Consider the following 16,908-nt stretch of genomic DNA (forward strand, 5'->3'; position numbering starts at 1 on the left):
CAGGACAATGACCCTAAACATACAGCCAGAGCTACAAAGGAATGGTTTGGATTAAAGAATGTTAATGTCTTAAAATGAACCAGTCAAAGCCCAGACCTCAATCCAATAGAGAATCTATGGCAAGACTTAAAGATTGTGGTTCACAGACGGTCTCCATCCAATCTGACTGAGCTTCATCTTTTTTGCCAAGAAGAATGGACAAACCTTTCCATCTCTAGATGTGCGAAGCTGGTAGAGACATACCCCAAAAGACTTGCAGCTGTAATTGCAGCGAAAGGGGGTTCTACCAAGTATTGACACAGGGGGGTGAATACTTATGCACCCAACAGATGTCAACTTTTTTGTTCTCATTATTGTTTGTGTCACAATAAAATTTATTTTGCACCTCCAAAGTACTATGCATGTTTTGTTGATCAAACGGGAAAAAGTTTATTTAAGTCTATTTGAATTCCAGTTAGTAACAGTACATAATGGGAAAAAGTCCAAGGGGGGTGAATACTTATGCAAGGCACTGTATGTGCCTGTTTCTCATTGAAATACTGAGGTGCTTCATGTGTGGTATCGAATGTTAAAACCTTCACTTCTTGTCGTTTTATCACCTGATCATCACTACCTCTGTCTCCTGTCATGAGGAATGTGTGAGTGTCGTGGTGAGTTGTTTCACTCACTCACTCCTGTGTGTCTGTGCTGCTGGTGTGTTGCAGTCGGGTCGTGTGGGCAAGGACTACCCGCTGGTGGTCGGCCACGCCGGGCCCGTCCTCGATATCGACTGGTGCCCGCATGACGACAACATCCTGGCCAGTGGCTCGGAGGATTGTACTGCAATGGTAAGTGTGTGGGGGGGGAGCTGGTAATGCATGTGGAGGAGTTTGTTGTTCGGTGACTCAGGTAACATTCATAGTTTGTCGCCCGCCTGAGTATAATGAGCGATAAGGGACCTGGATCAGTGGAGACATCGCTGCGTCTACCTGTCTGTCTGTCCGCCCCACCTGCTCTGCCTCGTCTCCTCCTCTTCATCAGTCTGCTCGTCACACTTTGTCCTCCACAGGTTGGTCACAGGCTGGGGTCTGTCCTCAGCTGCTGAAGTTAACACAGCTGCTAACCCTGCTGCTCAGACCCGTCCCTGTTTGTGTGATAAAGAAACCAGAACGTCAGTCAGCAGAGCTCAGACATCAGCCAACAGTCATACACACAATGGTCTGGATCCTATGATACAAATATATAAGAAAAAAGGAAGTGGTCTGATAACCTAACTGATTTATTTGTCAGTAAAAACAGTCCTAAAAGAGAGGCTATAGAAAACAATACAACATATTTTACTCTCAACTACGTGCATCTGCTTAAAAGACATAAATACAGAGGATAATATAATAAACTGTACAGTAAAAACAAGAATGTGTTGACTAGAAGAGCTGCAGTTTAACAACAATCAACAACAGTTGTGGAACAAATTATCAAAGGTATTGATTTGAATGCAGCAGTTGTATCCGCTCCAACTGGAACACACTTATAAATATCAGCTCAATAAATATACTAGAGTTTTCAATCAAGATCTGTGCATTACCCTGTGAAACAATCCATAAAAACTTTGAATTATCTTGTTTTAAATATTATAGTATGAGTTGGGAGGTTTTCAAGAGACATTTTCAGCCTCATTGACAGATACAATAACTAGATAATATGAACAGTAATTGACTTATATCTGATTTGTGCTTCATGCTCAACTGTGCAACATGTCAAGTACGTCATCATGTGTAAATCATACAAGATTATTTTAGTTGGAGTTAAGACAACGTGTCTCTCGTCTCAACATGGATCTGTGCATCAGTTCAGTTCACACTTGTTCACAACAACATCACAGGAATGATCGAATCGCTGCCTCTCCTATGGCAGCAGCTGCTGGGATGTTCTCACTCACTGTGTGTGTGTGTGTGTGTGTGTGTGTGTGTGTGTGTGTGTGTGTGTGTGTGTGTGTGTGTGTGTGTGTGTGAGTGTGTAGTTTATGTGCAGCACACAGACAGACAGTTGCAGCTGTCCGGTCCTCGCTGTGTAACCACTGTGCAGTTACAGTGAGGCCATAACTGTGATGTCAACGGATCATTCTGTCATCTGATAAGCCTCATTAGAGAGTGTGGGTGTGTGTGTGTGTGTCTGTCTGTGTGTAGTTTGTGTTCTCGATCACACAGCATGTGTGCAGAAAGTTACACCTGTTCATGTAACAAAATGCCATGATTTGCTTTTCACAATAAAGGTTTTATATGAAGAACTGTGACATGTTAGATCTGTGATGATGGTTGTAAGAGCTGATTGGTCAAAGGTCAAAGGTCAACATCAACAAAATATATATAAAACACATTTATGAAGATATCTCTGCATCTTATAGGAACATACACAGGATCTAAAGGTTATATAGATTTAAATAAATAAAACATTTCTTTAAATAATGGACTGATGTCGGCTTGACATCACTATGTAGTCAGGAAATGATGTCATATATCGAAGTAATGCAGTAACTATTTCAACCATAACATCAGATACACGATCCACAGCTTAGCTGAATGAACCAGTCATTTGTAATCACATGGTATAAATGATTTGTTATCAACATTACAACACTGGCTCTTCAATCCGACCTCCCTCCTGTCCAGGTTTGGCAGATCCCAGATCATTCTCTGACCCGCCCCCTCTCCGACCCAGTCGTGATCCTGGAGGGACACTCCAAGCGTGTGGGCATCGTCACCTGGCACCCGACCGCACGCAACATCCTCCTCACTGCAGGTAGGATACACACACAAACACGTCCTGTGGTGTCTCAGGACACGCACACATTTCAGCCTCCGTCCAGACGTCCATCTTTTAACTCTGCTCCCATCGCCCCCACCAGGCAGTGATAACCTGGTAATCGTCTGGAACGTGGGGACGGGCGAGCCTCTCGTCTCCATGGATGACCACCCCGACCTCATCTACAGCATCAGCTGGAACCGAAACGGCAGCTTGTTCTGCACCACCTGTAAGGACCGACGGCTGCGTGTCTGCGACCCCCGCAAGAGGGAGGTGGTGGCGGTGAGTGAGTAGAGAATAAACATGAAATACCAACATGACAGTACAATTCATTCATATTTACCAAGTGACATTTGGGGGTTTTGATCAAATTAAGAAAAACCTGCTTTTATATTAACAGGTCACAAGACAAATAGCAGAGTAATGTACAATTCAACAAGAGGATATAGAGGTTAAATTTGTTTATCTTTAGCCCTTAGTTGAGTTTTTGTAGTAAAGTCTGTCCTCGGCTGATCTACAGGAACGTCTGGCTCCGCACGACGGGATCCGGCCAATGAGAGCCATCTTCACCAGAGACGGGAACATCTTCACCACCGGATTCACCCGGATGAGCCAGAGAGAGCTCGGGCTCTGGGACCCGGTAGAAAACCGTTATTATATATATACTGCTCATGCATTATCAAAAAGGGAAACCAATACTATATGTGCACATATATATATATATGCACGTACAAAACAAAATATGGCTTCTCTTCATTGTTGTTTAATTCTCCACAGACGAACTTTGAGGAGCCGATTGCCCTGTTGGAGTTGGACACCAGCAATGGAGTGTTGTTACCATATTATGATGCTGATGCAAACATGGTCTACCTCTGTGGGAAGGTACACAGTATTTAAGTGTAATGATATGTATAGACACGTGTTTATGTGTGTTAATTATGACTATGTCAACTTTTATTTGACCTGTTTTTATTCGTGTTGTGTGTGTGTGTCTGGATGTGTGTGTGTGTGTGTGTGTGTAGGGGGACAGCAGTGTCCGTTACTTTGAGATCACAGAGGAGCCGCCCTACGTCCACTACCTCAACACCTTCAGCACCAAGGAGCCGCAGAGGGGGATGGGCTTCATGCCAAAGAGAGGAGTGGACGTCAGCAAATGTGAGATCGCCCGGTAAGAACCAAACTGTGCAATGACTCAGACCCCAGCTCGTTGGGTGGGAGGTAAAGAGAGAACGAGAGGAAATATGTCACTAGAGGAAGGTTTTCAAGCTCTAATCCAGTTTTGGGGCCTGAGGACAAATCCATAATATTATGAGATGGTACATGCAGCACGCTTGATATTGATATCAACAGTCATTAGAGGTCTTTCTCATGTTTTATATATCTTATTACCTCTGTCCAGGAGTTTAGGGTTTTAACCTTCTCCACTGATTTGTTTCTGGTTACGCAAAAAACTATTGGACACAATTTGTCAGAAGGATGAAACATGGGTCAGGAGAGAATCCAATCAATTTTGCAGTGGTTTCGAACAAACACTCAGGAATCATTTTTTTGCACATTGTGAGTTAGGGCCTCGATCAATTTATATTTTCTAAGATTTCTCAGGAAATAATTTTAGGATATGGTTGAAAAAAAACCAGGCATATTTAAATTGTCTGTTTTCATATAGCACTTTTTCTAAATTAGAAATTGTAGGGACTGATTAGGTTGAGTCGGTGTGATTTGCTGCAACTTAATTAAATTTAAGGCTGAGGTGTGTGTCTTTCTAGTTTGCTCAGTGGATATGTCAGTGTGTCACCCTCCAGACTAAAGGTTAATGGCATTCATGAGGACATATATTAGTTATTGCAGTGTCCTCAAAGCCTGATCATCTTTTATTATCACCTGCAATTATCACACAAATGTTTATGTCGGCCAAATGAAGTCCTGTTATATTTACTCACTCTAAAACAGACATTATGTATAAACTCTCTCTGAACCCATCACAATGACAGTGCCTAGAAAAGTAAGTCCCACTGACTCACTGATCAAACCTCACAACCGAGCACAGGACATTTACTCAACTACTGTAATTTTGAGGTACTTTTACTTTCATATATTTCAGCTTTATGATACTTACTGCTTAAATCTCACGAAAGGTCAGAGGACAATATTGTACTTTTCAGTTCATAACTTTTTCCCACAGCTGTAGATACTAGTTCTGCTCAACACCACAGTCTAATGACATATACTAAGAATCACAGTAAAGATTAGTGCTCTACACATATTTCACATATTATCTATATTCCATGGACATATTACACAATAGAAATCTGGCATATTGCACAATAATTACCTTGTATTTGTATTTTGTTATCGTGTGGACAATACTTCCATTTCACCACATCTCCTTAGTGCTGCTACTGTTTTGCTGTTGTGTCAAATTTCTACACACAAATGGAAATTAAAATCAGCTCCCACTTTATCAGCTACAAACTTAATGTTCTGCTTATGTCAAGACATTTTTTTAACACTGACGCTGCAACAAAATGTAATTATGAGTTAGTTTAATTGTAATGTGAAATCTTCTGTACTTTTACCTATGTAATATTTTGAATACAGTACTTTTTATTGTTATTTCAATAGTGAGGTGTTTTTATTTAGCTATTTAGTGAATTTTTATATGATTCCCATTCCATTTCACAATCTGCTGACATTTCCAAAGGACAGAAAGAAAAGTTAACAATAAAAACAAAGAACATGTATTAACCCTGCAAAAGCAATCACTGTCTCATCCTCTCCTTTTCTGACCTTGGCACAGTCAGACCTCTTCCAGGATGACCTGTACCCAGACACAGCCGGGCCCGAGCCCGCCATGGAGCCCGAGGAGTGGATGGACGGCCGCGACGAGGACCCGATCCTGATGTCCATGAAGGAGGGCTACGTGCCGCCAAAGAGCCGAGAGCTCAAAGTGGCGAAGAAGAACATGCTGGACTCCAGACCCACCACCCGACGTAGCCTGTCCACTTTGGACACCAACAGCCTGCCAGTAAGTTCTGTGGCTCACCTGTTGTAACATTACACAGATTTTTTTGTTTATTTATCTTTGTGGTCTATAACCTGAATGCACTGTTACTCCTGACCTCATGTGTATCTCTGTTTGACCCTTTTCTGATCATCTCTTTTCTGTTTGTACCCACCCACCACTTTATTTTTCCAGAGCTCCCTTCTGTGTTTTGGTTTAGTTTTGTCTAGTCGCTCACTGTCCTTGACCTATTTTTCCTCTCTCCTTTCCTTTATCCTTTAATTTCCCCTCCCTGTCGCTGTCTGTTTTCTTTCTTTCCTCTTCTGTTTCCCCCCCCCCCCCCTCTCCTTCTCTCCTGTCTCCTCCTGTCCAGCCTCAGTTGCTCGACAGGTTGTTGGAGGAGATTCAGAATCTGAAGGCCACAGTTTTGTCTCAGGAGAAGAGAATCTGTGACTTGGAGAATAAGCTTTCGCAGTACACCAATGGCACTGTCTGATGTGCATGTGAACACACCCTCTGAAGAACTGGTCTGAATTTCGTAGTAACACATTTCCGCTGAGCTGTCGAGGACCCGCTCTCCTACATACTCAGATAACACTGTTGTCCCTTGAACTGGGCCATTTAAGGGCAGGAATGTGGACAATCTAGATGCAAACTGACTGTGTAACCCTTTTTAACAAAACACACCCGTATCTCAAACCCTTTCTGAGTCTGATTCAGCATAATCCCCCCTTCGGTTTTATCATAACGTACCTTTAATGCTATTGCAAAGATATTTTGAAGTATTTACACCAGTTAAAGTGATTTGACAAGGGTGCACAAGTGGACTGAGGAGGCTGCAGGTTAGAGGGACATGTGCAAGTAGTGATAAAGGTGTAAAGTAAGTGGACGCTGTTATCACTTTTTTAAATAAGTTTCTTCAAAAAGTATCAACAACGGGATGGCTTTTTTTGTGTGTGTAAATTTAATCTTCAAACTTTTCCATTTACATGGTAGTAAACATACTGGTACCACCAGTATGTCACCATTAACATGCGTAGGAGAGCAGTGTGTTTCTCAACACATGTATTCGCTTCATGACACATGACCCCTGTCACATAATCAACGTAAAGTTGATTTAAATGAGCCCCTTTGAAAACTTTTCAAAATGTAAATAGTGAAAAAGGAAACTGGACAGAAATTGTTGAACTTGTAGCAAAATGTGAAAAGCAACGCTTGTTTTCTGTTAAGGATTATACATTAGACACTATTATGACAACAATAAATTTCTTTTTTTTTAAAGAAATAAAATGTCATTTCCATTTGTTGGTGAAGCATACACAGGGGAGGCAACAGGATTTCTCTCTACCAGGATTCACACGACAGCAGAATGATCACAAAAGTCCTCAGACCTCATCTCTCTGAGGGAAAACTACTTTTACAATGCAGATGAAAATCAGTTTTTAATGTAAGACTGCAATAATCATTATTGCCACTAGCTCTACTTTAGAAAAAGAAAACACCTTGTGCCCAAACCGTCGGGACCCATCAGATTGCAGTTATACAGCAGGTTGGTCAGAGCTTTCCTGGAGTCACTGAATCCCCCCCCACAGTCGTAACATGGAGCCAGAACACCACCATGCTCAGGAAAAGAAAGAGTGATTGAGTGACTTTGGTGGATGAAGAGAGGGCAGCTGGCGGATTCCCTGTGAGAGAGTAGAAACAGAGGCCTACATTTCCCACCCGATCCACAGCCAGCAGCTCCATGTCAGGTGAGCAGCAAGACGCCCTGTAGGACACCAGCATTATGTTTGCGTTGCCAGCGGCCTGGCTGGCGTTCAAGGAGCCGTTTCCTTGTTTGAGGCTGACACGCTCGACACCCACCCCGTCATCCCCGTCAGTCACCTGCACCGACAGCTCCCAGGTCGATGAGTTGCAGGCACCAGAGCACCGGGACTGCAGGCTGAGCAGCTGGCACACCGGCTTGGTGAAATCGGTCACCTGTGAGGACAAGAAAAGGCAGATGACATGACTAATGAGTTAATATATTAATGAATGTCATGTAAAAGTAAAACGTGTAATTTATATAAAACAAAGGTTAAATAGAAAATATATTTCTGAACTACGAGACATGTTTGGCCCATGAGACAATTTAATCTGAACTGTCAACCAGGCCATGAATACAAAATAAACCACTTAGAAAAAAAGTAAATCTCATGAAGAGTAAAGAAAACAGAACAAATTTGAAAAACATGTCCGGGTGGTGAAGACCCAGTGCAACACACAGCTTTATTACCAAGAAAAGAAAAGAAAAGTGAAAGTCATACCACACTTCATCAGAGAAGTGGTAAAGCAACTATCTCTTTGTTAAAAGTGAAAGAGAAGCCATGCGTTCAAGTGTCAGGCCTCAGCTGGAAACATGCTGCCAAACTGGATGAGTTGTACGGACGATGCTCTCAAGTGAACTCTCTTCGTTGGAGACACAATCCTACGCAGGCATGTTTTACAGTGATCGAGCTCATCGCTAACAAGCTGCAGCCTTTTCCAGTAAAATGTATTTGTGGCCACTGTGGAGCTGGTAGAACCAAAGAAAGTAAAACTGTACCAACAACCTCTCGGAGCAGATCACTAATACGAACCGAGATATTGAAGAAACCACAGAAATAAACTGCAGGAAATCTCCAGACAGATCTCATAAATTCAAAAAACAAGAGTTTCACATGACGGAGGAATCACTGTCTTCGGATCTGTGTGATGATAATTCTTTTGAAAAAGTTGTTTGGCTGATACCAGCCGGGAGTACCAGCATCATCATCACTATCATCTGACATCAGACAAAGAGAATCAACTCAAGCTTTCATATGAAAGATGTTAGAGTGATGTGTTAAGTCATTAAGCATGGCCCGGGAAGGAGGTTGTAAAATAGTAAAACACTAAAGAGATTGACATGTGAAGTGACAAATTAGTTTTTACATTTTTTAAAGAGGAGTAAAAAGCTATATATTGTTTTCTAACTTCGTTATCTATTAATACATATGACTCTTAAGTGGGAGTATTACCTTGTTAAGAACCGAGAAACGCAGCATGACGTAGTTGGTGTCAGCGCCCCCTGGAGCCTCGGCCTCAATGGTCAGGGTGAAATCAGTTCCAGATGGCGTGTTGAGCGGTGCTGTGATTTCCACTGTGCCGTCGGTACTGTTTCCAGATACCAGGATTAGAGAGGTTGGAGATACTGAGTTAAAACGTTGTTGGTTGTGGGTGGCTCGGATGGTGAAGTTCCCCCCGGTTCCACCGGTCGTCACGGTGAAGGGCACAGAGAATAGTATTCCTGGAACTAGGATGGGATTTGAATCGGCCTAAATACAGAGAGAGGATAAAGTATTTGTAGTGATGAAATGCTGATGTTTGAAATACAGCTTCTGATGGTCTGGGATGGGTACTCACGCTGATAGTCACATTAGAGGCTCTGAAGTTGGTAGGCGTTTGCCTTTGGAAGATGCCTGATGAAGAGCTGCCATCTTGCCCCTTCACCCGCACCACAAACTCCTCCGACGGCATCTGGTCAACCCGGACCAAGAAATTTCCGCTTCCCTGTGACTCCACAACTCCATTTACCTCCTTTGACCCACTTGAGTCAACCAGGGTGACTTCTGTCAGCTTACCAGAGTCACTCCCCGTTAAAGTCACCAACAAGGTACCGTTCACACCTTTTAAAGAAATTGATTTTTATCATGACTTGATGGTTTTCGCGCATCATCAAATTCACACTGAAGCATTCCTTTACCAGCTCTGGGGCGTGTGTCAAGTGTATCGTATCCAGCGAATGGGCCCTGCGACGCCTCCACGAAGTCCAACAGGAAGTCAACAGGACTCTGAGCTAAGAAAAAGAGAAACTATAAAGGTGAAGTAAACAACCACCTATGGGCCATTTAGAGTTGCTGATGAACCGAAGCTGCTTGTCTTTGGACTGGGGGAGGAAGCTGGAGTTCCATGCAAGATTACAATGAAAGATTAAGGCTGTAAGGGAACAGTAGCTGAACCTGATGTGGTATCTCAAGAAGGAATCTCTTTATAACTTCAGCTGCATTTCTCAGATACATTTGTGATGAGAACACAAAACCTTCCTGCACGTGTCAAGCATACAGGAGGAGAACGTGCTTTCTGAGCTCCAAGCCACAGCAAGGATTCATTTTTAAGTGTAGGGATTGATTTTCTGATCAATCTTAATCATCCATGATTTTCTCACCTATGACCTTCAGAGTGTAGGGATTAGTCGACACCATTCTTATTTCCCATGGTCCAACTTCTGTTTTTATACGCAGACTGCGGAAGTTTCCCACAGACTGCGACGAGGTGATCAGTGACCCTGTTGCGTCGGTGCTTTGCTGTGATTCACCTTCAAACAAAACCAAAACAGCTCGTTGGTAAGAAATAACAAATGCATAATATGTGCAGCACCTCCTTTTTGTAAAAGAACAGAAATGCACAGTGTGACCGTTACAGCTCTATTCACACCAGACCACCTCACAGACCTTGTTGATGCTTAAAACTTAAACTCTTATATGTCTTAGAATTATTCTTTCAAAAGAGAGAAAGATCTTTGAATAAATTAGGAAAATGGATTTGCTGTCTGATGATAACAGCGATTACACGGAATTAAATAGATTTGAGTCCAAATTGTTGCTGCTGCTTTGCTCCATGAAACATCAAATCTGCATATGGTGTAATAATTAGTGTTGTGGAGTAGTGTATGTATTTAAAGAGGCATTATTACCGTTGGGGCTGATGAGAGTGAAAGTGACAGATCGCCCGGTGATGTAAACTCTCGGGTTTGTTACCGACACATCGACCCTGAAGAAGAAATTCTCGGTTTTGCCCGGGTTCCTGGCTGCTTGCAGGAGGGTCACCTGGACAAATCGCATGAAACCAGTCACACAGCTGAGATCTTTGAGGTGACAATGCTAACCAGCAGTGAGATGGTGGTGCCATTACCAATGAGGAGCTGGTGGACTCTGTTATGATGCTGGTGGCCACGGGGAGCTCAGTTTTCGTGACTTCAATAGCCTGACCTCCTGAAGCCTGAGCCAGGTCTCTGTACACCTGAGCGTCTGATGTGGCGATCGCCCTCCATCTCCTGGTTTTGTCTCTCAGAATCCGAAGATTGGTCACATTTGAGTCAGTAATCATGAAGTTCACCTGGAGAACAAAAATGTGAATGAGATCATCGAGTGTGGAAGGACTAAAGTAATGATTAACGTACAAAACATCCTCCGAATGAAGGTATAATATAGTCATCTATTACATTATTCTCAAGTTTATCTTTTTATTAGTTTCTTCATTAATTTATAAAGGGGAGACATATTATGGTCAATTCGGGTTCATAGTTTTAATTTGGGTTATTTCTTGAAAAGGTTTACTGCTCTAACGTTTTCTACACTTTCTTCACACTTCATTGCTGCAGCTCCTCTTTTCAGCCTCTGTCTGAAACTCTTGGTTTTGGTTCAAAGCCCCCCCCGCCTGATAAAGCCCAGTGTGCTCTCTGTTGTGATTGGTTAACTGCTTCCAGCGCATGAAGGGAAATATCAGCCTCTGATTTACCTGGCGTTGTTTGGGGGCGTGTCAGACTAGCTGCCAGGCGTGAGTTATTTTCAACTATGTAAACCATGCAATTAACAAAAGCCGGGATTACCAGAAAAAAACCTACACAGACATGGGGAGGACATGCAAACTCTTTACAGAAAGACCAGAACCAGGGTTTGAACCACAGGCAGTGGTAACCGCTTTACCACCATGCCACCCAAAGCAAAAAGGAAACACGCATTGATATCCTATCTGGCCTGGAAACCCTTTCGGGACCCCCAAAGAAGAGCTGGAAATCGTGGCTAGGGAGAGGGACATCTGGAAAACCCTTTCTACCACACCAGCCCGGATAAGTGGAAGATAATGGATGGATGGTTTTTAGTCACATAAAAGAACAGAAAAGTGTATTTGTTACTCACCACTGTTTGAGTTCGCTCTATGAGTGCAATCAATGCACTTTTAAGGTGTTTGTCTTTAGCAGGCGCATCAGTGAAGACGAAGATCTCGGAGTTGAAGGGAGCAGCGGTTAGAGCCAGCTGAGTCAAAGCAAATCAAACACTTAAGATGGTTTATAGTTAAGAAATTCAAGTAGTTGAATCGACTCAAAGACGTCAGCGAACCTTGAGCCCAGACAAACTCATCTCTGCGTCGTCTCCTCCACCAGTTAGCGACAGGGAGTTGATAGCGTTCTTGAACACCTGCGGGTCTGTCGTCTTCGTCAACGGCCCAAATTCTGTACAACATTTGGAAACAGGAGAAAGAATTTACGTTTCTACGATGACGCATGAAAATCTACTGGTTAACCCATGCCACAGTTTAAGATGAACAGAAGGTGCGTCTTTTCAAAATAAAATGTCCCAATCATCCTACCTGGGTCACCGAACGGTACAAGAATGTAAGTGGAGGGCTCGTTCTCCGTTCCCACTTCGCTGTTGATTATGGAGGAAGTGACACTCCGCACTGCCTCAATGTCATCACTCATGCTCTTTGTCGTGTCGATCACAAAACAAAGAGCTTTACTGGATCCTTTGGAGATTCCCAACATCCTGAGGGCACGTAGACAGATGGAAGAGAGATTGGAAAAAAAACTTTGAGCAACTGTGCACATTGAAACGTGCAGAGAGGGTTTCGTACTGGAGGAAGGTTCTGTCGCCGGCGGCCCCTCGGACGTCGTCTAGCAGCTGACCGGTTGCAGCTACGGCCATGTTTGCTGCTTCAGTGTGGAGATGTCCGTGATTGGAATCAAATGTGTCTTTGTTGATTCCACCTTTAGGGCTGATGTTGCTTGTTTGATCCACCCGTCCTCCGTGGCTGCATTTCCCTGTCCAACAAATACAGTGTGAAAATTAAAACCTCGACTTATAAAGTTTTCACCAGTTTTAAAATCAGTGAGCAGTAACACTAGAATTCTAAGTATTTAGAGTATTTAGATGTTTAAGTAATTAGGAAAGTTATTGTAGTAATATTGATCTAAAATGTAGTCTGCAGAATGTCCAACTAATGGGGGCCGGATTTCTCCGGGGTTTGTCTTTCACACATGATCGAAGTTCAACACAGTTATCTCTGGAGCTTTCTCTGCAAATCTCCCTTGACATCTTGGTCTGTGTCTTCTACGTGTGCGGTTCCACTTTTTCACCCCCGAAATTCGTTGTTTGTAATTTTAATATCGTCTCTTTCATGTGTTTTCAAACGTCTTCATCGCGCCTATCGCTTCACGGTGAATCCTCTGGAGGATCTCCTGCTGCTGTCTGACATGGGCTCCTTTGGGCATTACCATTGAGTTTTATACAAAGGGGGGCTAGCCTGAGAAAGTCTGGAGTCTCTCAATTGGAAGCATTCTCAGGTACAGCCCCTCCAGAGAATGAGATAATCAGTGCACGTCTGACTGCAGCTTAAAATACATGTAATAGAGATTTCTTGGTTATATTCACTGCAGCATGAATTGGTAAGTTAACAAATTATTTACCATCTGGTTTGGTTGAGACCACAGGCACAACACCAAAATAACCGGAGGTCAGTATCCCCTGCGCTATGACGTCCTCCAGAATGTTGTTGGTGCAGTCGTCTCCATCACAGTTTCGACACGTTGCTCTGCTTATATCTGAGGGAAAGTTCATCAACAAGACTTTTATTCCTCCCCCACATCTCAAGGATGTGTTAAATTAACACATTATATTATATTGTATTATATTGCATTACATTGAATATTGCAATCTGACTCTGTTCACTGTTTTGCATTTTGCATTTTGCATTTCACTTTTTACCTTTACTTTTCAATCTTTCTATCTTTTATATATTTTTATTTAGATATGTTTATGTCTAAATAAATGTTCCTTTGTATAATTATTAGAAAAAGTGAGTAAATAAGAAGTAAATAGTGAGTAAATATATATATATATATATGTTTCTTTTTTATTGCTTTTCTTATGTGTGTTGTATTTATTGTGTTTTTATGTTTCTATGTTCATTGTATGCACCAATAACCAGAGCAAATTCCTTGTCGGTGTAAACCTACTTGGCAATAAAAACTTTCTGATTCTGATTCTGATTTGGTTTCATCTTGGAAATCATTTCAATCACACCCGGACTGCATTCCTCAACTGTTTCACTACCTGCTAGGTTTCCAATGCTGGTATCGGGTCGGATCAGGTTCGAGTTTGGGAATTTCTTCCCCAGCTCCACCCAGTTACTATGACTGTAGAAATCCTTAACCAAAGAAGAAAAGGGGTAATACCTCATCAAATCTATCTGAATTGAAAAGAGTAAACCTTTTAATGATGCCTACCTGTAATGGATGTAAAATCTCCCCCAGTTTCTCCCTCGCTGCCTGAAAGTTGTCTTGCTTGCTGCTCGCCTTGACGGCCTGGACTCCCTCTGCGATGATTCTCCTTCCTTGCACAAACATTTCATCGTCAAAGTGGAAGCTCCCGTTGAGTGCATGGCGGAGGTCCACCCGTACGTTCCGTAATATGACAGATGTGACGCCCAGCAGGAAACTCCTGGAGGATTTTTGGGCGTTGCATGCAACAGCAACAGCATTTGTGGTGTAAGGCTGCGACTACACACACACAAACACACAAACACACACACTGAGTCAACCCATACCGACATCACTAACAGAGACGTAGTAATTTCTGGTGCAAACTTCCAGGGAAGGGAACTCTTACAGGAAATGTGAAGTCTGTCCCTTCAGCTTGAGCCAGATCACGGCACACTTGCACAACAACATTTAAGATTGCAGCCGCAGTGATTTCCAGGTGACTCTCAGATTTCCCGGGTAATATCGCGAAGCCATGAGCCCCGGTGTGCAGGAGCAGGAGGCACAACACGGCCAACTGCGACGACATAACGTACCTGAGGAGAAACAGGTTTATTTCAGGTCTTTTTTGTTTGTTTAATGGCATTTAATGGCATCGGTCATTTCCTGCTTTCATCAACAAAACAAAGGGTGTGTTACATGTTTCAAATGCCTCCACTGGGAATACTTCTTCAAGCCCAGCGAATTTGGATTGAACGATTATGGCGCTGGCATTTGACTGTACATGTGATCACAAAACCCCTATATCAATAACACAATGTCATTTTATATTTGAGTTGACACAATCATAGTAAAAATAAGCTCCCACCTCATTACTCACTTAAAACTCTAATTCTTAGTCATCCACACACACTTTTCTCTGTATAAACAATAAACAATCCTTTCACGATCAAATCTCATATTAACGCATGAAAACCTTGTGAAGCCTCAACATCTAAGGGTCATCTTAATATCTCATGCATGACAGTTTTCTTTCAAACAACCTGCATAACCCTTTTAGACCAGAAATATTTGTATATTTGTAGAGGACAGGTACTATGTAGATTTGTATTTATATAAAAATCCAGATCCTTCCTCTCTTCATCAGGTGCAATTAGTTATCTTGAGTAAAAAGTACCTACCTTGAGTCTTGCTGCTGCCCTCTAAACTCAGGATTATTGTGTCAACACCTGCCCTATGTGTCCCAGAGAGGGCGTGACCACGCAGCACAAGTTCAACCTGTTACAGTGCCTTGCATAAGTATTCACCCCCTTTGGACTTTTCTACATTTTGTCATGGTATAACCACAGATTAAAATGTATTTCATCGTGAGTTTATGTAATGGACCAACACAAAATAGTGCATCATTTGGAAGTGGGGGGAAATATTACATGGATTTCACAATTATTTACAAATAAAAATCTGAAAAGTGTTGAGTGCATATGTATTCACCCCCTTTACTGTGAAACCCCTAACAAAGATCTGGTGCGACCAATTGCATTCACAAGTCACATTTGCAAGTCACATAATTAGTAAATAGGGTCCACCTGTCTGCAATTTAATCTCAGTATAAATACACCTGTTCTGTGACGGACTCAGAGTTTGTTGGAGATCATTACTGAACAAACAGCATCATGAAGACCAAGGAGCTCACCAAACAGGTCAGGGATAAAGTTGTGGAGAAATATGAAGCAGGGTTAGGTTATAAAAAAATATCCAGAGCTTTGAACATCTCTCTGAGCACCATAAAATCCATCATAAGAAAATGGAAAGAATATGGCACAACCGCAAACCTACCAAGAGGAGGCCGTCCACCCAACTGAAGAGTCGGACAAGGAGAAAATTAATCAGAGAAGCAACCAGGAGGCCCATGGTTACTCTGGAGGAGTTGCAGAGATCCACAGCTGAGGTGGGAGAATCTGTCCACAGGACAACTATTAGTCGTCTACTCCACAAATCTGGCCTTTATGGAAGAGTGGCAAGAAGAAAGCCATTGTTGAAAGGGATCCATAAAAAATCCCGTTTGGAGTTTGCCAGAAGCCATGTGGGAGACACAGCAAACATGTGGAAGAAGGTGCTCTGGTCAGATGAGACCAAAATTGAACTTTTTGGCCTCAATGCAAAACGCTATGTGTGGCGAAAACCCAACACTGCCCATCACCCTGAGCACACCATCCCAACAGTGAAACATGGTGGTGGTAGCATCATGCTGTGGGGATGCTTCTCTTCAGCAGGTACAGGGAAACTGGTCAGAATAGAGGGAAAGATGGATGGAGCCAAATACAGGGAAATCCTTGAAGAAAATCTGATGCAGTCTGCAAAAGACTTGAGACTGGGGCGGAGGTTCATCTTCCAGCAGGACAATGACCCTAAACATACAGCCAGAGCTACAAAGGAATGGTTTGGATTAAAGAATGTTAATGTCTTAAAATGGCCCAGTCAAAGCCCAGACCTCAATCCAATAGAGAATCTATGGCAAGACTTGAAGATTGTGGTTCACAGACGGTCTCCATCCAATCTGACTGAGCTTCATCTTTTTTGCCAAGAAGAATGGACAAACCTTTCCATCTCTAGATGTGCAAAGCTGGTAGAGACATACCCCAAAAGACTTGCAGCTGTAATTGCAGCGAAAGGAGGTTCTACCAAGTATTGACACAGGGGGGTGAATACTTATGCACCCAACAGATGTCAACTTTTTTGTTCTCATTATTGTTTGTGTCACAATAAAATTTATTTTGCACCTCCAAAGTACTATGCATGTTTTGTTGAT

General features: G+C 42.5%; 1 protein-coding gene and 1 pseudogene across 1 annotated transcript; one reads left to right on the forward strand and one right to left on the reverse strand.

The window, feature by feature from the left end:
• Window positions 1–501: 501 nt before the first annotated feature.
• Window positions 502–7,105, forward strand: LOC128457371 (coronin-6-like; annotated as a pseudogene).
• LOC128457323 (von Willebrand factor A domain-containing protein 7) lies at window positions 6,724–15,338 on the reverse strand. Its single transcript, XM_053441973.1, has 16 exons — window positions 15,281–15,338; window positions 14,509–14,695; window positions 14,127–14,399; window positions 13,954–14,047; window positions 13,308–13,442; window positions 12,476–12,662; window positions 12,212–12,387; window positions 11,962–12,074; window positions 11,761–11,877; window positions 10,754–10,957; window positions 10,536–10,668; window positions 10,008–10,157; window positions 9,546–9,638; window positions 9,206–9,468; window positions 8,821–9,117; window positions 6,724–7,762 (listed from the first exon to the last, which is right to left on the reverse strand). Exons 2-16 carry the CDS (start codon window positions 14,686–14,688, stop codon window positions 7,337–7,339), a joined length of 2,841 nt encoding a protein of 946 aa, XP_053297948.1. The 5' UTR covers window positions 14,689–14,695; window positions 15,281–15,338; the 3' UTR covers window positions 6,724–7,336.
• Between the last annotated feature and the right edge of the window lie 1,570 nt (window positions 15,339–16,908).

Source organism: Pleuronectes platessa, chromosome 15, assembly GCF_947347685.1.
Source record: "Pleuronectes platessa chromosome 15, fPlePla1.1, whole genome shotgun sequence".
Taxonomy (NCBI): domain Eukaryota; kingdom Metazoa; phylum Chordata; class Actinopteri; order Pleuronectiformes; family Pleuronectidae; genus Pleuronectes; species Pleuronectes platessa.

Excerpts from the sequence above, each read along its gene's own strand:
- LOC128457323 (XM_053441973.1), bottom strand. The coding sequence starts at position 14,688 with ATGTCGTCGCAGTTGGCCGTGTTGTGCCTCCTGCTCCTGCACACCGGG. Across the intron at positions 14,048-14,126 it reads AGATTTTACATCCATTACAG|GATTTCTACAGTCATAGTAA; the intron begins GTAGGCATCATT and ends TCTTTGGTTAAG. Across the intron at positions 12,388-12,475 it reads GGCGACAGAACCTTCCTCCA|GATGTTGGGAATCTCCAAAG; the intron begins GTACGAAACCCT and ends ACGTGCCCTCAG.